Raw genomic sequence first — 24,866 nt, forward strand, 5'->3', positions numbered from 1 at the left:
ACATTCTTTCCCTCAGTATCTGCCTCTCCACCAGGTCTGACCGGCTCAGCTTAGAGGTCAGAAACAAACTGTTGCCATCAATCCAGTCCTCAAAAGAGTAGTTTTGGCAACCTGAGGTCACAGAGTCCCTCAGAACAAGTCTCCTTTGCAGTCCAAACCAGTCCTTTGGTAGACTGCTGGCTTTGACAGCCTTTGGCAAAGACAGAGGTAGTTGTGTTCAGCCCCGCTGCCTTCAGATCCCAGCTGCAGAGACCTGCGGAGCTTATTCTGCCTCACATTTAGCCAGAAGAAAATGTGTGTGAGAGCATGTTGCGGTCTGGCGATTTGCTGGGGAGCAGGGTAAGACTGAACACTTTTCCACAAAATTATCTTGTTTTCCTCATTTATCCTGACTGAGTGGTTGGAAGCTGCTATGAGCAATATTACTTCTGAGGGAGATTACGTAGGAAAGTCGTTCAGTTTCTTCACATCTTACTGTCTTTCTAGTGCTGGTATGGAAGGCCCTCTACAAGTGCTAGACTATAAATCAATGAAGATATCCCCAAGTGGAGTAATTCAAGAAACATGTGACATAACATGGGAGCAGCTGCATTGCATCACACCCAAGGTCCCTCTAGCCTAGTATCTTATCCCTGAGAGTGGCTCCAAGTGGATAGCAGGGGGACGATAGAGACCGGGAAGCAGGCAGGGACACTTCCCAGTCACAGCCTACAGCAGCTTGTGGCTCAGAGGCTGCCTGTGCCAGCTGCAATCAGTTGATTTTGTACCACATGGGCCCAGACATGAGAGAGGAGGGGCGTTTGGGATTTGCTTGCAATTGTTATTAACAGATAATTCTCTACTCTTGGGTGTCTGTCCGTGTATGATTTTTTTTTTTTTGTCCTTCCTCTCTTTGTTAGGTGGAATCAGCTGGATCTGGCCATAGTTCTCTTATCAATTGTGGGAATCACGCTGGAGGAGATTGAGATGAATGCTGCACTGCCCATCAATCCCACAATAATACGCATCATGCGGGTGCTGAGAATAGCAAGAGGTACGGCTTGCTCCATAGGTCTCCAGCCATCCCTCCAGATCAAGAAATGGTTTGGCCATTGGTTCTTCTAGTCCTGCTGTTTCAGTTCGACGTGAGAACAGTTAGGCGATGAGGCTGCAAAATGTCAATTCAGAGACAAGCTAGGTGGGGTTTCATGGGCGTTCCCGGTGGCATCTTAGATTCGTCTCTAATTAAAACCTGGGATCATAGACCTTTTATACTGATACCAGACAAGAGTGGGAAGCGGTGAAGAAGGGAGGATCAGAGCTTGAGATGGTGCTCTTCACTGATGAAGTGTCTCCCCATCACTCTCCCATTTTCCTGCTAGGGTACGCTGGAGTTCTTCTGGCTTTTGGTCTGTTTTACTTATATCCTTAACATTAATTGTTGTGGGAAGCAGTCGGGATGTCCAGATGTTCTGTGGGCCCTGCCAGGATGCAGTGAGCTTGCCATCTGTATGAATAGATGGAAGAGAGATGTAAACCCTCCCTCCAAGATCCAAAGCTAGATTTCCTTTATGGGTTTTGCTTGAAATATTTCCCAGCCCTGCTGACCAGGATTTGATTCTCATTGTAGTGCTGAAACTGCTTAAAATGGCCACCGGGATGCGAGCTCTCCTGGACACAGTGGTACAAGCGCTTCCCCAGGTAAGCCCCCAGACTTCATCCGTGCCTAGTTTGTTCCCCGTGGTGGAACAAACCAAGTTTGCCTAGTTTGTTCCCCTTGGTGCCTTTTGGCCCACCGTGTTTGGTGGGCACTAGAAGCCACCTGGGGAGGATATCAGCTTTCTCTGCTGCCACCAGTGCCTTGGGAGCAGAGTTTTGCACGGCACATCCTGCTCACACAGTGTGTTAGATGGGAGAACCAGGATTATGGAAAAACGGTTAACAGAGAGCCAATTGCTGTAGGCAGAGCTCGTTTAAAACACAGATTTTACGGGAAAGATCAGGAAACATGAGGATAGACAGAGAAAGCTGTTGGTGAAAGCACTGGAAGTCAGCAGCTTCCAGCTCAGCAATTTTCTCTGTGAGACAGGAGCAACCATGTTTATTGACACCCATTGACAGAGGAGCTGCAGACTTTAAAAGCCAAGTAGGGGAGACGTTTCTAAGTGTTAAAAACTTGAAGCAGGGTCTCAAATCACCATATTCTCATGAGCTGCAAGAGGAACAATGATGCTGTCAATCTTAATGATGTTTGATAAGATCCTTCAAGTGGTCAGTTCCTGTGACCACTTTTTTATGCATCCCTTTATTTGAAAAAAGAAGGAAAGAAACTTTCTGCTGACTTGCACTTCTGCCTCAGAAAGATCTAAAGCACGTCAAAAGAATTCCAAGAAGTTTAGGGTTCCTTTGTTTTTAAAATCTTATGCTATTTAAACTGTGTTCTGCTAGTTTGTGGGTTTGATGGTCTGAGTCCTAATCTTTCAGTCTTTAGAGTCAGCTCAGCTGCTTACACATTCCAATTTTGTGTATCACCAGGATCCTGTACAGGAAACATTTACTGCCATGCTTTACCCAGCAGTGAGTACCAATATGAGGCGTCAGGCCATCAAGAGCGAGGCAGAGGAACTCTGCAGCCGCCTTCTCTGAGCTGGCAATTCAGAAGCAGCACTTTTAGGATGCCCAAGCATGGTCAGACAAGTCCTTAGTTTTCAACCCTCCCAAAACATCCCGCAGCTGAGTCGCTGGGAAGAGCTTTATGAGTGGGCTCACTCCATTCTGTCTAAAAGGCAGTGTCGTGTGCCCTGGGATGGACTGGGGGAGTCAGGCCTCCCCTCTCCCAGCCCCACAGGCACAGGGCGATGGCAGCACACCATGGTGGGCCGTCACATCTTGATCAGCTTCAGCTGTCTGCAGAGGGTTCACACCTCAAAGGCAGGATGATAGCACTGTGGCTTGGCCAAAAGCAGACACCGTGGAGACATCTCTTCCAGAATATGAGTAGCCGTATGAGAATCACTAGAACTAGTACATGTAATTACCCAAATATACCCCTATGAGTTAGTTGCTAAGTACAAAGAAGCCCATGATCTATTCAAAATGAACTGGAAAACGAGGGGAATTTCTTTTTCTTGGAAAGACCCATTTACTTCTCATCACTGCCATAAAGATGTTTCTAATCTGAGACGTTTGCCCTTCGGTATTCAGATTTCCTTTTCAGCGAAGGATTTTGGCTGAGACTAAAGCATAGAATTTACCAACCTGACCCCTGTTTTGGCATTTCAAGAAAGCATTTGATTTGTGTCTATTTTTTTTCTTTTGAAAGCATTGTGATTACAGAGCATATTTTCACTCTCTCTCTCCTTGTTTTCTCTCCCCCCCCAAACAATAGGGTGGCTGCAGGCCAGGCTCTTTGTTCCCTTGGGGTGTTTTTGCAGTTTACATTCAAACCAAAGTCTCTTTTAAAGCAGGGATATTCCAAGCAGATCTTGTGCAGATAAAAATGCCATTTTGTCCTCCAGTGAAATTCAGAAAATGAGAAGGGAAGTTTGGGAAGACCTCTCCAACGACAATCACTCTTCATAAAGCTACAGCCTTCATTTCAAAGGCAGGGGAAGAGTTCCTACCCCGATTAATTTAGCAGCCTAAAACCACAGCTGGAAAATCCTCATTGAATGTGTCTGCTAAGTGACAAGAAAGAGGAATTTTATGTTTATTCATTAAGGTTTGGGGCGAAATTCTTTGTCTGGTGTATGTAGAATATCCATTTATGGGCTTACCATGACAAGGTATTGTCATTGCAGTACACTTTTTTTCTTTCTCTTTTGGGTGATTTTCATCAGCTTCCTATTTGTTTTTATTCAGCAACAGATATAGCTTGAGTAACACTTAGAGAACCAACTATCCCCAGCCTTGGGGGAATGTTAGCATTTTGTTCCAAGATTGAAGCTGTCACGGTACAGGCTTAGTCTCCTCTTCTGGAACTTCAGACTGACCTTGAGCTGCAGTTTTCAATGCAGGAAGACTTCCTACCCTACTGCATCCTCCTTGTTTGGTAACCACGTGTCTGCCAGTTCGGAGATCTTCTCCTCCACCATCTCTCTGAAAAAAATGAGATGGAGTAGAGGAGAACAAATGAGGAGAGGCAAGAGAGACAGAAAGAATGGTCAGGGAAAGATCTCGAATGGCACCTTCTTTGCCCACCACCTCCATGCCCTCTTAGTCCCAGCAAATGTTTGGGATAGCGTGAATCGATCATCACGCTTCTGCCATAGGCCGTCTGTGCTTGTGCAGCGCTGGCTCATTTACCCGCTACTGTGCAGTCTTGGGGCGGTATCTCCTTTTCAAACAGGAATCCAAGTGTCCCAGTTTCACAGCTGGTTGACCAGGAGGTTGAACTAGTAGTGGGGCCACAGTCACCTAGAAAGGCACTGCCAGCCTCAGCTCTGAAGGTGTACCCTCATGGCATACCCTTTTGGAGAATGAACAAAATCTATCAGGGACTTTAAAGTATGAAGTGCTAAAATCAGCTGCACTGGTGTAAACTTGAAATAGATCCACTGCTTTAAACTGAGCAGCTAAAAAGAGCTGGGCTAGCGTGACCAGCACTGACTTCATCACTTAGACGTTGGCAGTCCTAATTAAGCCAGTTCAGTGCTGCCGTTCACAGACCGAAAACTCCCCTGTGACCACAGAGGCCAGCTCCTGGCATAACAGGAGCCACACAGCTCTGCCCTGAACTTCTGCACACCTTTTAAAAGCCACCTGGTCTTGTTTTAAGGATGCAAAGTGTTAGGCAATCAGCCATCCCCTATCAATGAAATACATTCTTCCAATAGATGTTTACTTTTTCTGCTAAAAGAATCTGGTGTTTTCACTCTGAATTAGCCAGGTTTGTTTTTTCATTGGATGTAATTTTGCTGTTTTTCTTTTAGAACTTCTCCTTTTTGGAGCAGTAAGAGATAAAATAATCTCCTGCAGTCTGGCAAACAGAAGAACATTGAATTCCTTTAATCTCTCAGTATGAAGCAGGTTTTCAAGACCTTTTTCAAGTGTTTTCCTCTTCTTTATGAGCTCTGGTCCCATTAAGGCTATATAATGAATTTATACCACTCTTATGCTTCAGCTGAATATTCCCTTGCTTATACATCTGGTGGCTGCATCGGTTTTGTAAGCAATGTCTGCTCTATAAGACTCCTGTTTGATGGTAATCCTTTAGTCCTTTTCACATCCCCGGCTTTCCAAAGTACAATTCACCCTTTCTGCAGCAGGGCTTGCACCTCACTCACAGATTTGTAACTTGGCATTTGGCTGGGTTAAAATGCTCATTGTGTAAGTGAATCCACCATACTGAGCAGCCCAGCTCAGTCTGCACAGCACTTCTAGTATTGATTGCCAGTAAGAAAATGTGCAGTCAATGCTAAGCTGCCAGTGCTCTTCCTGATGGAGAGGACAAAGTGGAATCCAGTCCATTTGCCATCCTGGCTCTGCAGGGCCAAGAATAGTAAAATGTGGGACTTTCCTATCAAAAGATCTGGGTTCTTTTTCCTTCTCCTTTCTCACTTGGTCTGTGGACGGCGTGTTAATTAAATGCAGGACTGTACAGTATACCTCCTCTTTGTCTTCAAAGCTTGGAACTCCCCCCAGATGGACTCTGTGCCAAGAAAAAAGTAAAGAACTCCTCGTTCTATCAGCACCCTGAAGGACAGAGTCTGTAGATTGCTCCTGTCCAGGAGTTTAACTGTTAGTGGTGCTGTAATTCCTGCGCTTATCTCAACTTCAGCTTTTGAAGAGGTTTTCTGGCATTGTGTAACAGCAGTTACGGGACATCATAAACAATAACCTGCTTTTGCAGACACTGAAAACCCACAGTGATTGTGAAGTTCAGAGAGCAAGAATAGAAATGTCTTACCAGCGAGCATTGCAGATGAGACAGATTCTGGAAGATAGGTATGTGTGTGCTCTGCTGCACACTGGAAGGAAGTGCAGAGGTGCCTGAGAGATTTGAGTAGCGAAGCAGAAATCATTAGGTAAGGAAACCACCGTTCTGCTGGCTGTTAGCACCGGTCTCTGTGGGGCTGAGTGGATCCCAGAAAGGGGAGCTCATTCAGTTCAGCTAGTGGCCTTGTGGCTGCACCAAAGAGATGACTTTAGCCTCCAAGGTTGTCTGTCTGGCCCTTTCCACTAGTCCTGGAATTCACACAGATGGCCTCCGTTTTCCAAGCAGACAAATGTGTCCATTTTCTCTTGAGTCTAGTGCATAAATTAGCCTGTGTTTTCCTGCTGCCAGGCTTATTGCTTTGGCTGGAGAGTGCTGGAAGGAAGATGAGGAGGACTCATGTCCTTGCAAAGGATTGGCAGGGGCTTAGTTTTATGAGAAATTGCTCTTGACAGGCATTCCAGGGAGCTGTGTGCGTTGCCTGCACGGACAGCTGAAATGCCAAGGTGTGGGCCAGTGATGCAGAAATAATTGATGTCAGAGCAGGAAGAGGCACAAGAGGAACGGTAGTGTGCTTTAGCCGGCCATTGCAGGAGTGGGGCAGCAGAAGACATATATTTCATCAATGCCTCTCCCAGAGCAGGGAGAGTAGAGGCCAGCAGGATCTAGAGGGATTTGGGTAGGATCACACAGCTGACAGTGCAAGAGGAGTGATAGTGCCCAGGTGACTGGTGTCCTGTTGTACGTGACCAGTGCAACACATTTGCATATCAAGCTAACACAGCCCGGCATAGTTGCTCTATCTGTCTGCAGCTATGGGCTTTTTACTTAGTGGCATAGCTCAGAGGTTGAACTCTGATGGGACATGCAATGGTGCTTAGCTATTGCAGTCTCACTTAGGGGGAGGCAAAAAACTAATGGCAGTGATGTCCACAAGAGCTAAAGCAGAGACAGCCTCCCCAAGCCATGCAGGAGCAGTGGGAGAAGGGTTTTGCTGGGTGTGTGGAGAGGGGAGTCGCTTTCCTTGCAGCCGAGCAGGGTTATTCCAGGGCTTTTGCAATGGTAGATCACAGATCCAACGGAGATGCAACATGGTGAAGGGCGGTAGCTCCTCACAGAGGGCCTCCCTGCTCCTCTGGGTGAGATGGAGGACTCTGCCTCTCTCCCCTCAGTATCCCTCTGTACCAGGCACACAGACACTTTTGCCAGCAGTATATAGGATGCCAGAAAGTGGCGGTCCAGGAGGAATCACAGATGTTCACCGGTGTCTCCATCTTCTCTTGTGGCTTCTCTGAGGTACTTTAGGGTACCAAGAACATCTCCAAGATGTTCTTCATCTCTGCTTCAATCCCTACAGACCGCAGCCTCCCCTCAACACTGGAGCCACAGCAAATGATGGATAGCCCCTGGCTGCCAGAGAGAGGAGTTATCTGTAGTTTTCTCTGCCCAGCCAAAGGCTCCAGCCCAAGTCAGGGGGAGTTTGATAGATAAACGGAGCATGGGCTGACCTGTTCAGTGCTGCTAGAGCAGAACCACTTCTCAGAGCCTGCTTGGATGACCAACTGCCAAAGTTGAGATTGCTGACCAGAGCTGGACCTCTGTCCCTGATGGAGAGTCCAGCACAGGCAGCCCAGCCTTTGGCTGCTGGAGAAAAGTGCCTGGATGTGCTCCTGTCCCCTCCCGTTCACCCCAGCAACATGATTCATGCACGATCTTTTTCTTGTCTGGTCTCAGTAGATCTCAAAGTGCGTTAGAGACATTAATTACCTATCCACAAGGGTATTACAGATGGGTACACTGAGTTACAGGAGAGGAATGACTCACTCAAGGTCACAGACGCACATACAGTCTGCCTTCCCTGCTACTCAGCAGCCGCTGGCTGACCTCGCTGCCTCCACCTCAGCCCAGCTCCGAGAACATGCCTTGGGTCCTTCTCTGTGCTCAGGCCTTGGTGAAGGCCATGGGCTGAAGGGGACCTTCCTTTCCTTTCCTGAGGGACATGTACCAGAGAGCCATGGGCTAGCACTGACAAACTATGAAATCTGGCACTGACTTGTACTGATTCAGTACAGCCAGAAGCTACACAAACAGACCAAGCGGTTTTGCTGAAGCACCTAAGCAAGAGGTGAGCCATTTTGCTCAGCCACATTCTCTGGAGCATCAGGTGTTTGTGGGCTGCCCTCTCCAACCGCCGGAGCCACCAACTGCCTGCACATAGCCATGTGAATGCTACATCTGCCGGGGGTGGTCAGGGCAGCGGGCTGTCCTTGTGCACATGGGGAGCAGCTCTGGACATTTAGATACAGGGCGGGATGGAGTTTAATGGTGAAGGTTGTCCTATCACCCATCCCAGGATCTTTCACTTGCTGCTGTCTCCCACATCAAACATAGCCACGTTTCTAAATCAGAATCAGGCGTTCAGTCACTTCCAAGGAGATCCGGTGCATCAGCTGAGCTTTGGAACTGCCCGTGTGTCTGCTCTCAGCCAAGGGCAGATGCAACCTTAGACACCAGCAAACACCACGTTAGCAAACACGCTTCTCAGCATTTTCAGAGTATGCCTATGGCTGTGATGCCTTGAGCCTATAGAACAAACCTATGCGTGTTAACTGGTCTTTGAAGGACTAGTTATGAGACACGTTGGTTCAGTAATGTAATTAGTCATGATCTTAAATACAGAATCTTTTACAAATACACACCAGATAGCAGGCAAATTGTTTATGGGCAAATGTTAGCTCATAACATGCTTTGCGTGTTGAGAAGTAGATAATAGTTTTGACTGATAACCTCGTAATAACTTTGGTGTTAGTCTAAATTCTTTGGAATTTCATCAATGCCAAAAGTTGTCGGGCTGATTTATTAGGCATTAAAATAGCAGTAAAATATTCAGCTTATAGGCTGCTTTGAAAAAAATCCAAGACCCTCTTCTGCAGTGCTACAACATCAGGCTTTAATATACACTCGATCTAGAAAACTTGTTTATCGTCAGTTTTACTTTCCTTCTCTTCAATTATTTGCTCATTTGCCTCCCCATCAGTGTGTGTGTGTGTGTGTGTGTGTGTATTTGCACATGTGCCTGTTTTCTTGTGTTTTCTAATTTGCAGTCATTTTGCAGACTGCCTTCTAATGTCTTACAAACCACCAGTGGTCCAGCAGACATGAGTTAGGAAACATTATTCCAGAAGACAGTACATGCGGATGAAATAATCCAGACCAACCATCCACATCACTGTATTATCTCTATTATTCCCTGGAGTATAGTAATAATGTTAGTGGAATTGCAAAGCTCTATGTGTAGTAGCCAGTTTAGGCTTCATAGCAATTACAGGCTCCACTGGGTGATTTGACTGTTCCCATTTCTTTAATACAAAAAAACACCTACTTCATAAGTGATAGCTGTGTTAATTTTATGATAACAAGTATTATACTGATAACCTTTCTAATGAAATTAAGCAGCATGGTCAAAATACCCAGCAACACTGTGGCTGTGCTGCCTCAGAGAAGAAAGCTCTCGAACTGTGGAGTTCACTAGAAAATACCTTGGAGATCATGAATCCCTCGGTCTCACTGCCTGAATCACCACCTAGTTCATTTTTATTTGAAGGTAAAATGATGTTTGTGAAACCACGTCTAATTGGAGAACTTGATCGCTCTATCTCCATTACAAGCTGATAGGCACAAGGCATTTAAAAGTGGCAGGACAGGTATATGCGGCCAGAGTGAGTTGCAGGTAAAATGCAGGTGGTTAGCTGGTCAGGTTACTCTGCCCTTCACGTTCTCCGCCTGAATCACAAAAAGTCTGCTCTTTGAGGTGTTTTAAAGGTTTAGACCCTATGTGGTGATTGACTCCAGTGCGGATAACTGTCATGCCATCGTTATTAAGAACCTCTGTGTTCCCTTTAGCATCATTGCACTTCTATTACCATCCCCTTCAGCCACCTTGCCGCCCATGCTAATACCTAATACCAGCACACCACACGGTGTTAGAACTGCAAGGTGCCTGCATTTAAGTGATGGCATATGGAATAAGGCTTTTCCTTTGAGACATTGAAAGCTAAAATTCAGGTAGTTGTTGTTGAGAAATACCTGTCAAGTGGCAAGGCTGGGAGAGCTTTACATCTTACTGGAGCACACGTTCCTTTTCTGAAAGCTCTCCAGGCCAGCGAAACCCGGCAATTCCTCCTGTGGCTCGAGACACATCTTGTTAATGTCACTGCCTTGAAACCCTCAGCCTTCATGCTCAGTATCAAACCTGGCAAACAGAAGGGAAAGGCCCTTAAAACTCAAACCAGGACACCAGGTCACTCAAACTGCCAATGCACTGAAGTACAGTGCTGAGTGCCGCTGAGGCTACAGCTACGAGTTGGCCAAATTACGGATGAAAGCAGCATCCCAGGTAAGTGGAAGGGTGATGGAGAGGCACCAGCCACAGAGACTGCTTTGTACGTGGGAGCATCTGCTCCTTCCCCCACACGGGAGACTTCTCTGGGTCTATCAAAGCAGAACCGTGAAAGGGGACCAGGGTGTTGGAAGCCAGGGGAGATGGTGATTAGCCTCTGGACCCAGCCTCTCTTTTGCTTGTGTTTAAAATGTGATGGAGCAATTTAATTCGTGACCTCAACTTGCCTGACCCTTGTTCTGCTTTCTCCTTGTGTAGGTAGGGAACCTTGGCCTACTTTTTATGCTCCTGTTTTTTATCTATGCTGCCCTGGGAGTGGAACTGTTTGGCAAGCTAGGTGAGTAATGTGCCTGACACAATTTATTTCATCCGGTTGATGTTTATTTGGTATCTAGCTGTTTCCTTTCTTCTCTCTCTCATTCTCAGGCCTTCCTTAGCTTCACAGCTCATGGTCTGAAGATTAAAGTTTTCTCTTGATCTCAGGGTCACAGATGACACATGAGGATGTAATACAGAACCTGTCTAACGTGCACACACACACATTTAGAGATTTGTCCAACACCACCCTTGGCTGTAGAGGAACTATTTACTGTTTAGATATAATTGTCCAGCATGGATATGTTCACAAAGATGGAAGTTTCCTACTTAAGACAGAACATGAGTCTGCAAAGCTGGATGGTAGTCAGATTCATGCTGGAGAGATGCCACCATAAACATGTCCCTCCTCGGAGCTTCCACCACACTCCATTAGTTTTCTGCACTTGGCTGACATTGTTCTTCCAGCTGCCCAAGTCTTGTCTGTCCGTTGTTCTTCTCAGCATCACCTTCCCCTTTCTACATAAATCAGGAAGCATCCACTGGTTCCTGATTGTCCAGCATCATTTATTCCTCCAGCCTGAGGGTACTGCGTAGCTGATCATTAGTGTGTCCACCACTAAAAAGAAAATCAGGTGGAGTCAGAGAGAAAACACTACAGCCCTACCTTGCCCAACTTAGCCGGGCCAAGGCAGTCACTGCCTTTAAACATGCTGTTTGAAGGAGATGTGTCTGCCTTCGCAGTGTTTGCATCCCAATTAGGGCTTCAAGAGCATCAGAAGGGCCCTTCCTCTGCAGTGATTTTATGGCTGTCATTAATCCCCTTTATGAGTCCCAGCCCTCTCCCAGGATTACAAATGCCTGAAAGCATAATATTTCTTTCAACCAAAGACAAATTATTTTTCAGTCTTCAACAAATTCTGGAAAAAGAATTAGTTCTGCATCAACCCCAAATGAAATACTGTGGGGTTTATATTACATACCTAGATATATAGGTGTGTATTTCTTCAGCCACAAAGGTGAAAAACGTCTTATTCACAGAGGTACCTTCTGCTGCTCTGAATCCTTTTTGTGTTTCCAGGCGCACACCTTGCCAATGCCAGCCCCCAGGAAACCACATGTGGTCAGAGACTGGGAAAGCCCTGATCTTGTCTGGGGCAAACTGCAGGCAGTCAGCACACCACTTCCCATCCTGATTTAACTGGGAAATACTTTCACTTCTTTTTCCCAATCGCTGCAGGTCCATGTCAGCCACAAGAACCATCGGTGCTCGCTCCCCCAAGCCTGGTCATTTGTGGGGTTTTTGGTTTTTTTGCTTTTTGGGTTTTCCTTCCTATTTGCCTCTGAAATAAATACCTAATAGTTAAATGCCCTAGCAAGAGACATTGCTGCCTGTCCTAATGAATATTTAATGAGCCTGCGTTTTATGGAGAGAGGGATATTTCATATGTTCAATTTACATTCATTAGTATATTAATTCTCGGGGGAAAAACGTCAAATTGCTCCACTTCATCTCAGTGAAATATCCCTCATGGTAGATGTACCCTGTAAAAAATAATCAAGAAGAGGACATACTCAAGAGGATAACAGACAAAGGATACTGTAGAGCAGTATTCGTTGAGACAGCCCAGCAAGTCTGCTTGTTTTCACCTCCTTTTAGATCCCTCTGTGTTGGCTCTGCCTGTTGGGGTAAAATCAAGAGAATCACAGAAATATTGGTGGAAGAGGCCTCTGGAGATCCCCACCCAGCCTCCCTCTTGAAGCCCCATCGCTAGCTCAGAGTAGCTGTGGCTTTGTCTAGCCAAATCTTGAAAACTTCCAATAAAACCTCTCTGGTGACCTGTCCCAGGGCTGTTGGGCCCTCCGGGTGAAAACAACTTTCCTAATGTCCAACCTGGACCTCCTACGACACAGTGTGCTGCTGGCCATCATAGCTTCCACTGAGAAGAGTTTGGCTACATGAGCTCTGCAGCTGCGCTTCCGTAGTTGCAGGCCACCATGAGATGACCACTTAGCAGTCCTCCCTGATGCCATGCATCAGTGTGACGTATCTCAGGATCTCACCGCCAGGTTTGGGGGGCTGCTTTGAATAAGCACTGGCAAATGTGGCTTCACTGACGTGCTTCTACTTCTCTCTCCTGCAGACTGCAGTGAAGAAAATCCTTGTGAAGGTCTGAGCCGGCACGCAACTTTCACCAACTTCGGCATGGCCTTTCTCACTCTCTTCAGGGTGTCAACAGGGGACAACTGGAATGGTATCATGAAGGTGTGTGTAATCTCTGTTTGGGTACTTTCTTCTCTCTGTAGATGCATAGATACATATTTCTAACAAATTTAGGCACCTCTTGTATGAAAACAAAAAGGGTTTCCTTTTAAAATGTCAAAATTAAACTTTCCCTTTTAAAAGCCAAGTGTACTTTCAAGGGATAATTTGTCCTAAGTCTCGCCCAACCTGCAACTTCATTCTTTTTAACATATATGTAATACTTCAGGAAAATTATGCCAGTTCTTGTGGCTGAGAAGACTAACCATGTACTCTGTGCCCTGTGCCTTTGGGATGGAACACAATCCTCCTCTTTGTAGTTGATGTAATTCATGGCGTCCGTATTTTCTTCTATCCATTTTGTTGTACCTACAAGCTATTGTGTCTGAGATATGTAATTACACGCTCTTCAGTCCTCAGCAGGTTCTTTCATGTTTCTGTATTTGGAGCCCAAGCAGAGCCCCAGCCCTTATTAATCCCTCACCGCTCCCTCTCTGTTGCAGGACACTCTCCGGGAATGCACTCGGGAAGACAAGCACTGCCTCAGTTACCTGCCTGTTATCTCTCCTGTCTACTTCGTCACCTTCGTCCTCATCGCACAGTTCGTCCTAGTCAACGTAGTGGTGGCAGTGCTGATGAAGCACTTGGAGGAGAGCAACAAGGAGGCCAAGGAGGATGCTGAGATGGATGCTGAGATCGAGTTGGAGATGTCCAGAGGAGCAACTGCCTCAGCCACCAGCGGGAGCAGGGGCGGTGCAGTGGCCCCGGAGAGCAGGGCACCCTACAGAAGTCAGGAGACCATGAAGTCAGAGTCAGCGGTGCAGGTGAAGCACCAAGCCCTGGTAATAGTTCACACAAAGCATCTGCTCTTCTCGTGCTCAGGGTAGGGAGGGGACGGTTCTGAGCAGTCACTGCTGTCTGATCATCAGACGGTCAGACCCTGAGTGACACAGAGCCAAAGAGGCAGGAGACAAGGCAGCGTGGGAGGAAGGCAGTTTTCCAGGGTCCCCCTACGGCGGAGATGTCACCGCCACCTCCACATCTTGAGTCTTCTCAGGAGGGCTTCCTGAGGTGGAAGGCTGCTTGAAACGTGTTCTCCAGGGCTAACGCTGTCCTGACCATTGTTCTGGGGGAGGGTTGAAAGTCCATCTCTTGCCATTTCCAGTTCATTCAAAGGTTGTGAATTTTAAGTTCAGAAGCATAATAGCCACAGGTCCCTGTCCCGTCTTCCCAGCCGATACATCGGTCCGTCATTTTAGCATGGGCAGCAGCACCAGGGAACAATCTCCTAAAGCCCTGGGAACGCTGACACTGCCAACCCTGACACATGCAGGAAAGAATGGCGTAAGTTCCCTTCACACAGAGACAGACATACTGCTCCAGTTCTTTTTAATCCCGGGTTGGGATTTCCAGAGGAGCCTTAAGCAAATCACAGTGCGCAGCTCAGGAGGGCATGTCTGGCGCTGGTGTAAGATGCAGCTTCCCACTGGCTCGTGCTCTGCTTAGGGCATGGCTGACTTGGACACTGGGAATTGTCAGAGCCCCTCAGCAAGAAGCCAGAGGTTCCTGGGTTGATTTTTCCAGACACTGCCTGCTCTCTGATTTCTGGTAGTCCTCTAGAACAATAGGGCAATCAGAAGTCAGGGGGGGAAGGAGGGGCATGAGATAATTGTCTCATCCCATGTCAGCAGCATATGATTAAGAATGAACACGAAATTGCTTTGTCACCATGATCACAAATAAATCTACTGCGAAATCCATAGGGGATTTGAGATTAAATTGCATTAAATTAGATTTTTGTAAAATCTAGCAGACTCTATTAAGTCAAGTAAAAAGAAATTTAGTTACACAGCGATGGGGAATTTGCTGTTCGAATGTAGTTTCTAATAGACATTTCTGCACAAAAATACAGCATAAACACCCAGGTTGCTTTTCTCATTGGGGAAAGAGAGGGCACATCCTTTCACATAGGCTGTGATTGCAAACTGAGTTCATTCTCCTTGGGTTTTCCTCATCTTCCAATACCTCCCGAGCACATCAGGAGCCATGCAGAGCCTCCCCTTAGCCCTAGAAAATCCATAATGAGAGGTGATGCTCCCCAGAGGGAGAACAGCACGAGCAGGGAACTGGCCTCAGATTTCCCCCTGCGGATGAGATTGCTCGAATGCGGGTGAGGATTTGCAAGCCAGGGCTCCCCCTCCCCTGTGCGGTAAGTGAGGCAGAGGCACCGTGGTGGGGCTGGGTTGTGGCGATGCCCTCACTCACGTCTCGGGCACCCAGGCTGCTCTGGGCAGGCGTGGATGGCTGGCAGCTCGGTGCTGCGCTCCCTGCTAGCGGCCTGAAGAGGTTAAATACGTAGAGCTCTGTAGGACTAATCCTGCCACTGATGGTGGCATGGGCACCCTGGAAGGTGTTGCAAGATGCTCTGTATTTTCTTGCCATTTGTGCCAGTTTTTGCAGCCCACATTTCCTTTTCTCCTCCTTCCTGCTCTGGATGAATGGGGCAACTAGGAAATGCCATGTTCGAGCGTTAAGACCCAGCCTTGCTCTGCTACTGATGCTTTTTATCTCCCCAATTTGAAGGAGGTGCTGAGCTGTGACAATGTGTCTTTAGCCATCCCAGACTCAGACACGCTGGACGGGGCAGAGGCTCCCATGATGGAAATCCCGTCCTCCTGCTCTGTTTCCCACCATGTCCTGACACCTTCCCACAAAACCCCAGGCCACGAGGCTGAGGTGAATGACGTCGCGCCGTTGCTTCTGCGTTGTGGCATTGTGTTTTGGTGCTGTGCAGCTAGCAGTGGTGTCTGAATTGTCCTAAACCTGTCGCTTCACAGCCACAACAGTCGTTTCCATCCTTTGTCCTTCATACTGCCTTTGCGACTGCAGAGGCTGGGCAAAGAACGTGTCCCAGCCGACTGCCAGCAGCTTTGTGCGGGACACAAATGAAATACTCTTTTTAGCTAAAAAAAAGTCTCACATTTGATGTGCGACGTGATGTGTGAGCGGTCGGTCTTCAAATGCTATATCGAGTGCTGGAGGCAGGGAGAGTCCTTTGTGGAGACAACCCAGCCCGGTTTGGTTTTCTTACTGTTACTGTAAGAACCTGTTTATGAGACACTATTGAGGAAACAAAGGCATAAGTAGATCAACACGTTAGGCTTTCAGCAAGCACTGGAGCTGTGGATTCAGGAGATGCTCTGGGCAGATAACCCAGCAGACCAGAAGGGCTGCAGCCCCCTCTGCTCAGTCCCTCCCGACCGCACCACGAACCGGTGCCCAGGTCACATCACGTAAAGATATTGCACGGTCTGCCCGGCGGCAGCACAGAGCCCTCCTCGGGGTGAAGGAGCTCCAGATGTCCTCCGGTGGGCACGAGAACATGCGAGCCATAGTCGGTGATGAAGATGCACACGCTGCAGGGGGGGAGCACGCTTGCTGTCATCAGAGAACTTCCAGCGGCCACCCAGAATTAATCTGCTTTAGACTTGGGCCATTTTCCCCTTTATTATCTAACCTCTATCATGACTATCAAGGCACCTTCTAGGGGCAAGTCTCTCACAGCATCTCCAAGCAAATTCTGGGCTCAGATTAAGCTCTTCATGACCGAGCAGTTTCCTCTGTGCAAGATGAGTGATATGAAGGTATAATCCTCGAGGAAGTTCCCCTTCGTAGCTCTGCAGGGTGTCCATTAGCTTGGCCACCTGGAAGCCGCAGAGGCTCAAAGGGAGGTCGCAGGGAAGGCATCTTTCAGGGACAGGCAAAATTTTGGACTTTGTAAATGCAGCTGGGAGGGGTCCTGGGTTTCTGCTGGCAGAGCTGAGAGTTCGTTACCTCCGCGGGGAACGACAGCACAACCCCGGATGCCACCAGTGTTGGCAGGCACAGGCAGGGCGTTACCTCCTGCCCTTGTTGTGCCTCTGCCTTCCCCACCGCAGAGGCTCGTGCTGGAGACGCACGCCTTCAGAGAGGGATCAGGAGGAGCACTTCCTCTGGGAATTTTGCCCACAGCTTTTTTGCAGGCTCTTGGCTCCAGGCCACTGAGAAGTTACAGTGTTCCCTCTTCCAGAGTATCCTGCCAGTCACCTTTGCTTACAGAGTATCTTCTGGCCATTTAATCACCCAGGAAGGGTCGTGTCCTGTGAAGGTATTCACAGGATTATTTTTTCTAGAGCTCACTCCACAGCAGAGCAAAATCAGACTATTGATTCCCAGACACAAGAGGAAGGAGTTGTGCTCACTGATTAAAGATGCTTAACTGAGCCTCTGAGCTGCATCACCTTGAGCCTCTACGGTCAATTTAATGCCTTCCTACCTGGCCTGAGAGGGGTCCCACGGTGAGTAGGCTCCCACCTCTCACATCTCTATCAGATGCCTGGGATCCTCCCAAGCTCTCAGGGTGCCTGCAGGCAGGGTTCACCGTACACAGTCTCAGCAACACTGGTCCAGGTTGGGCTTTCATGGGTTTTGAAGGAGCCACATTGATTTCCAGAGCATGGGATCAGGCTCCCGAGTGCATCAGGCGTTTCCCACCAAAGAGGAGGAGCAGCAGTGCCCAGGGTGGTGTGTCTCTAAACCTTCCTAGCTGTCAAGAGCAGCTCACCAGGTGTGGGCCAACAAGCTTCCTGGCCATGTTTCATATGTCAGGTACTTACTACAGCGGCTTTGAAGCCATTTGAAATGTGCCCATATCCCTAAGTCAATTGGGTCTCAATAGCTGAAACCTTAAAAATTGCAGTTGTTTATGGCAAGAGGGGATTTCTGTTCATTTGTCCCAGCCACAGAAGACAAATAAAAGATACTGTAAAGACAAACTGAGATTTAATACACAAATACTGTGATCCTTCTGTTAGACTACGGAGAAAGTGGAGCAAGACCTTTTGTTCTCTGTGTAGCACCGGGGTGTTAACAATCGCCCGCCTGCGTTCAGCTCAGGTGTTGCGACGCTGATAGCTTATTAGTTGTCATGGCCAGAGGCCAACTGGCATAGCCAGACTGCTGCTGCATTAATAGATCAGATGAGAGACCTGGGCTGCACCAGGAGGGCTGCTGGGCAAGGCAGCAGTCAGCGCTGGATGCCAACTACCTGTAAATAACTGCTGCTGATCCCCTCATCTTCTCAGCCAAGCTCAACAGGGTAAAAGCATCGAGTAATTTGTCTCGGGATGCGTCTCTTTAGGCATATGAGGAAATACATTTGTGAGCCAGAAATGTACGGAAAAAACAGATTTAACCAGATCCTTGGTGACCTCCAAACTATCCAGTGAGGGATCTCAGGCCCAGATTTTGCTAGCAGAGAGGGAAAACAGCCCAGCAGAGCAAAGCAAAATACGTTTAATTTAAGACATGCAGCTGGGAAAATGTTTTCAATCAGTCACTGGGAGGCTGACGTTAAAGGAAAACCAGAGCGATTAGTCGTACTTTAGATAAGGTGGTAAATGGTGAGGGGAATGTGGCTAGGACCAAAACCTCGGGGCCAGGAGCCAGGTTGCAGGTCCTGTTCCAAGGGCTCCCGCTCCCCCAGCACTTGGCCAAGTCGTGGCACCACTTCTCACGGCTGCTCCCTCAGCACCGCAGGGATATCGTTTGAGTCGCTAAAGCTTCCTAAGACCCCCAGGAAAGATTTGCTATAAGGTGCCCGAAGTGACAAGGGACTCAGAGAAGCAGTGAGGGGTCAAGTTTAAGGTTTGTGATGTGCTCTGTCCGGGCACCTCCAACCAGACCTGTTTCACAGCGAGAGCAAACACAGAGAAATCCCTTATCTACCCCCCGAACAGGCTCCACACCCACATACGTGTTGCCATGATGTCTTCTCCTTCCCTCTGCCTCCTGCCATATGGCTGCCTTCTTCTGGGGTCTGTGGTGCCCAAAATGCTCCATGTTGTAGGAGAGAGGCCACAGGGTCTGCAGTGGTGTTAATGTGTATGTTTAAATGTCTGCCTGTATGTGTGTTTTCGGGAGATGATAACACATGAATTTCCAGAAACACTTGATACCCTTGGTCAGCACGGCCAAGGACTGGCCAGTTTTGCCCATCTGTCCCAGAGAAGCTTTGAGGAGAAGGGCATCACCACCCAGCCCGGGCTGAAAGCATCCCTGGGAAAAGCCGAGCAGAACAGTGTGAGAAATGCTGGCTCTCTCGTGCGTTTTGAGGGTGGGCCCCATTTTCCTGGATCTTACTTTTTCTCTCCGGTGTCCAAAAGTCAGCTTAGTGGTGGGTCATTGATGCCTCGTTTTACTCCAGCCGCAACTTGAGCTCTTTACTCAGCGAGCACGGCGTAGCTTTGGTATCCAGTTGCAGTCACCGGGGCTGCAGACTCTCTGTAAGATGCCAAGAGGAACATCTGCACAAGGTTTTAAAAGAAAAAGCAGACGAGAAGGAGATTGCTGTAAATTCACCACCAAGATGCCGAATGACCCCGTCTCCCTGTCTCCTTGCTTTGCAGGGCGGCGCAGCCTCTCTGAGGCCAGAGGACTCTCAAAACCTGCTGACGGTCCGCAAGATCTCCGTTTCCCGTATGCACTCCCTGCCCAACGACAGCTACATGTTCCGGCCGGTGATGCCAGCGAAAGCCCCTTTCCCCCTCCATGAGGTGGAGATGGAGACATATCCCTGCAAATCCCAAAGAGGTACTGCTCCCTTCCTCCTCCTAGCCGAAACCACGGGGCAGCAGGTACGCGTGGTGGTTAGATGGGGAGTGAGCAACCCGCACCGAACGTGGGCTGAGCCAGGGCTTGCTTGCTTCTATTTGATACTGTCGGAACGACTGCAGTTTCCCACACGCTGCACAATTTTGTGTTTTCTTCATGTCACTGCGTTTTCTCAGGAGAAAACTGGCATCTTGAGTGTTTGGGGGGGGAGAAGTGGGGCTCCCAAGCAATGTTGGAGGCACAGAGGACAGGCTGTTAGCTGAGGAAAAGGGTACGAGCTGCACATTTCTTCTGAAGTGATCAGCCCTGACATCATGACTACGAATCAATAAAATCAACATGAATAAAAGCCAGAGTCAGTATTACTTCCTGACAGAGCTCCTTTACAGCTCTTGTTGCAGGCAGTCTTCAGTCTCAGAGCAGTATCTTTTTAGTACGGTACATTGAGTTCAGAGATGCAGGAGTTTCTTTGGGAGCGTAACGATTAGAAACCACTCTCCAGTGCCTTCCTGCCTGGCCTTATAATGAATCTTGTGGAGAGACCCCGCGGTCAGGGAACCACGAGCTACACAGAGCCTTTGGGTATACATTTACCCAACTGCATCCAAATACATTTCCCCTAAAATGCCTTTCTCTCTCTTTTGTTGTGCGAGTTGGTTTGAAGGGGAAATCAATAAGAAAGAAAATATCTGCCTCCCTAAAAGCACATGTGCTTCTTGAGAACTCCCAAGAACTTACCAGCCTGGTTTCCTTTGATGCAACGTTGTTTGAAATGCAAGAACTGCTTGGACAGATGAGTAGTGGGTTTGCGAACCCTGGTGGGACTGGCAAGATCTGCTCTGATTTCCCTGGGTGAAGTAATGCTATATTTGTTCAAACTCTCTGGATACCAGTTAAAGTTCTCTGCGCAGTATTTATTATTATTTCACCTGCAAATTCTTTGCTAAGCAAAGAAAACAGAGGTTGAGTTTCCTGGCTGGACTACTGGGGATGGTTTTCATCTCTGTAGTGGGTGTAAATCAGGAGTTATACCAGTATAAAACTGCTGTGATGTTGGCAGGGGTGGGCAGAACTGATGAAGAATTTTCTCATGTTTCCCAAATTTCTCTCCAAGAGCACTTGAGCGATGGATATGACAGGGGCTTACTTTTTACCTGGTCTGCTAGATGCATCCAACCAGCATCACGCAGAGCTGTGCTGCTTCTGAGCTGATCAAACTCTGATTTAATTCACAGTCCCATAAGTAAAGCTGAGCACATAGAGACTCACATGAGCATTTGTGCTTTTGTGGGCTTCTCAAGGACAGTTAAGGATGTCTGGTCTTCTCCCAATACTTTGGTGACTACACAGTGAAAATATTGTGAGATGACCACATCTTATTTTAGTCTTAGATGCAGTTTCCTGATTTACTAGAAAAACAAGAGAAAAAAAATATACAAATCCAGAGATATTCAGTGTTCCTGAGTATGCAGTTTAGAGGGGTTTTTGGTTTCCTATATGAGAGCTAGATGGAAAGTCTCCAACAGAAGGAAATTCCAACTAAGGACAGGGAGGAGAGCATAGGATTTTGATTTTATGACCATGTTTGTGACAGATTTTATGACAAAGTTTTTCTGCATTATAAAAAACATTTCGTAAAGCCTGGATTAGCACATGAATGGCACTGACTCGGCCTGAAACTCTGGCTGTAGGAGAGCCCAAAAAAGAACTAGGGAGCAGTGGGGTGGGGTGGAGGGTGGGAAGCTCGCTGCTCTGCTCTTTCTATGGTGTTCTGGAGAAAAGCTCCAAAAGAAAAATGATTAAACACTAACTTTTCTTTCTTCCCAACAACAAATCTCTTTCCGAAATGCAACTGCAATCTGTCTGGATGGCTTTTGTCATGGGTTCAAGTTCCCTGACCTCTGGGCGAGATCTCTTGAAGTGATGGATAGCTGTGTTTTTAACATGGAGCAGCAATGTAGAAACAGACGTTGGGTTTCAAGCTAATGAGGACAATAAATCCTGCAGCCAAAAAAATAAAAAAGCAAAAGATCTTTCAAACAACGCAGAACTGCAGTAAAGCAGCACCACAAAGGGGCTGGGGAGGAGGGATTGCCTTTAGACTCAGTCAGGGGACTGGGAGCCTTCAGGAAGAAAGTGATTCCTGCCTGATACATGAGCTCAGGGACTGTCAAAGCACTTGAAGCCGTCTCTGTGCTGCTGATCTGCCTCGTGGACGGACGGTGGTGGTAGTGCTTGGGCTGTAGTGAATGGGAAAACTGCCCTGTGCATGCCAGCACACTTCTCCTCCCGGAGAAGTCGGTGGCAGGGTGCCGGCTGGCTGGTCCAGGCTGTAGGTTGGAGCTGTGAGGTGAGCTCTGGAGGCTCCGAGGGAGCTGAGCAGTGCTGCTCTTGCCTCCACGTGGCAGAGCAGCGTAAGGTTGCAAGCCCATCCCTGGCAGCACTGCAAAGACAACCCAGGCATCCTGACTCAGAGGATCCGGCACAGCCACGAGGCTTCCCCAATCCATGTTCTCCAAACAGGCAACAGCCTTTTACAAATCCACCCAAAGCAACGCTACCAGGAAAGCGGCGACGGCAGGGTTTCAAATGCAACCCCACCTCCTGCCCTTTATTTGCTGCCATGTGGTCCTGGTGGCCGCCATCCACCCTGAATGTCTCTGCAGCTGCAAGAGAAGCTTCCCGTTACCTGAAACAGAAAATAGAGGCTGTGAGCGTAAAGTTTGTATAGAGGCTGTGAGCGTAAAGTTTGTATAGAGGCTGTGAGCATAAAGTTGGTAACAGGCGATATCCCGGAGTGGGCAGAGCCACATGCGATGCTGCTGAATTGCAGAGACTTCATCTGTAAGCTCCCTGCCCTCCCTGAGGAGGTATGACCTAGTATTCAAAGCAGGAGACAGGACAAGGGACACTGGTTTTTAATCCTGGCACTGCCCAAGGCTTATGCTGAGGCTTGGGATTGCAGCCAGACTAGACAGGCTTTTCCTTTCCCCTCCTGCGTTTACTCCCCTCCTGGAGTCTGCGGGCGCCGGTTCTGCCTCAAACCTTGACAGCCCCCACGCCAGTGGTGGTGGTGGTGACTGCTCTCTCTCTGTTTCCTAGGGTCCATCACCTCCATCCGCTCCCAGCCCGTGGGAACGTGTTCCTCTCTGAGAGTCCCAACGGAGTCCCTCCAGCTGGCAGTCCGTTCTCCCCACCACGAAGGCCGCCACCGCTGGAAGATCCTCCCCCCCCATGTCACACCTCGATCTCCTACTCTCAACAAGCTGCTGTGCAGACAGGTGAGAGGCCAAGAGCCTGCAAACATAAATTCCTTCATAGTCACCTGGATCCTTCCCTTCTTTTCCAGTCCCCTCTTGGGTTTCTTTTCTTGGAGCTGAGAGTAGAATTCCTCTTTCTAGAACAAAACACCATCTGGTGCCATAAATTTTAATACGCTCCAGCCTCAGCAAGTGACACACAGGAGAAGGCCCTTTTTACCTACTTTCATCTTTGTGCATGTACTATTCTGTGAAAGAATAGCTAAAGCATAGAGAGAAGATGCCCACTGAGTTCCACCAGTGCTGTGAGAAGCCTGCAGTCAGCCCTGCACTTCAGACAGGTTGCACTGACTCGGGTTTTGCTGCTAGAGCAAGACCAAGACCGTGCAGAAAGACCCAGCAGACACCAGACCTGCGCACGTAGGCTCCAGGTCTGTCTCTAGCAAAACTGCATCCTCTTGTACAGGGAGGGTCTGACGGGGGCTGGCACAACGGGGCAGGGATGGGGTGGTGCGGGGGGCGTTAGACCCACCGATCGTGCTGCTACGTGCCATGTTTCATCACTGGAAGTGCCGCCGGCCCGGCAGATCCCCAGGCCCTTGCCCCATCTCTCTCTCCTCGCCTTCCAGGAGGCCATTCGAACGGACTCCGTGGACGGGCAGACTCCGGACCGCAAGGACAGCCTGCAAGCAGAGCCTGGAGAGACGCTACCGTCAGCGAAGCAGCCCCAGAGCACCTTCACCCCCAGCCCACTCCACCCCACGGCTGCCTCCCTCCCGGGCACACCCCCGGCCTCCCCGCATCGGCAGCCCGGCACACTCACGCGGAAGCACAGCTGCGGCCAGCCCGGCGTCCCCAGCCGGCCGCCCAGCCCCGGCGGCAGCCCTCCCGACCCCGAGGGCTGCCTCTTCGAGTCCTCCGACCTGGCTGACGAGGAGGTTCGCCACATCAACAGCTCGGCCAAAGACTGGGGAGGGGAGAACTCGGACGCTGGGAGCCGCTCGACTTCGCCGTTCATCTCCCCGGCCCCGTCTCCAGTGCCCCTCGAGAACTGCAGCACAACCAGCCTCGCGGGGGGCAGCAGCAAGGAGAAGGACTTGAAGAAGTTTTACAGCATCGATACGAAGGGCTTCCTCAACAAGCCCAGCTGGGCAGACGACCAAAGGCGGCACTCCATCGAGATCTGCCCCTCCGTCAGTGATGGGGACTGTAGCTTTGAGGACCCTGCCGAGGAAAAGCAGCGGTCCCCTGCCCACATCCAGACGGAGTCCGAGTACATCCACGGAGCCCGGAGGAAGAAGAAGATGAGCCCACCCTGCATTTCTATAGATCCTCCCATGGAGGACGACGGCGGGGCGGCCTCGCGCACCAAACCCTCCGAGAACAGCATGCTGCGGCGAAGGACCCCATCCTGCGAGTTCCCGGCTTACAGAGAGTCCCTGGAGCTCGCGGAGAGCCAGCCCGGGGAGCCGGCCTCCAAAGCGGAGCGTCGGGGCCAGCCCCCGTGTCGCGGGGAGCACCTGACCATCCCCAACTTCTCCTTCGAGCAGTCGGAGGGCAGCTCCTTGAGCAGCCTCTCGGATCTCCTCCTGGACAGCGGTCAGTCCACGCCGGCCTCCGTGGACTCCCGGCCGGACCCCGCCGCCTCCGAACTGAAAAAGGCGGATCACTTAAAAACTCAGCGGAGCAACGCCGAGAAAAGCAAAGAGCTCCTGGGCATTGCTAAGAGCCCCCTCCGGAAGCAGGACTTGGTCCCGGTGACTGTTGCAACAGAAGAAGACATAGATGACCCAGTATAGCTTTCTGGGAGGGGGGAGCGGGGGGGTCTCAAGGGCTTGACACCAATGTGGGTTTCCCGGCCGAAGGGACTGAGCGGCCACAGGTACGTGGGTGGCTGCGCTCTCGGTTTTTTCCTTTCTCGCAGTCACTTGTTCTTAAGCGCTGTGGAGGTTTGCAAAAAAAAAAAAAACACCACACACACAAAAGAAAAAAAACCACAAAAAGAAAAAAAAATTGAAAAAGAAACCAAACAAATGGCTGGACGAAACGGTGGTGGGTTTCGGG

General features: G+C 49.0%; 1 protein-coding gene across 1 annotated transcript in view; it reads left to right on the plus strand.

Moving 5' to 3' along the window:
* CACNA1H (calcium voltage-gated channel subunit alpha1 H) overlaps nt 1-24,601 on the plus strand; it is a 258,550-nt gene extending 233,949 nt beyond the window's left edge. Inside the window, exons 27-34 of the mRNA XM_059826531.1 lie at nt 900-1,033; nt 1,610-1,680; nt 10,572-10,650; nt 12,773-12,894; nt 13,395-13,733; nt 19,338-19,521; nt 22,645-22,823; nt 23,432-24,601. Coding sequence (XP_059682514.1) covers nt 900-1,033; nt 1,610-1,680; nt 10,572-10,650; nt 12,773-12,894; nt 13,395-13,733; nt 19,338-19,521; nt 22,645-22,823; nt 23,432-24,601 — 2,278 coding nt within the window. The remainder of the gene's footprint in view (nt 1-899; nt 1,034-1,609; nt 1,681-10,571; nt 10,651-12,772; nt 12,895-13,394; nt 13,734-19,337; nt 19,522-22,644; nt 22,824-23,431) is intronic.
* The last annotated feature ends 265 nt before the right edge of the window (nt 24,602-24,866 follow it).

Source organism: Gavia stellata, chromosome 18, assembly GCF_030936135.1.
Source record: "Gavia stellata isolate bGavSte3 chromosome 18, bGavSte3.hap2, whole genome shotgun sequence".
NCBI lineage: Eukaryota > Metazoa > Chordata > Aves > Gaviiformes > Gaviidae > Gavia > Gavia stellata.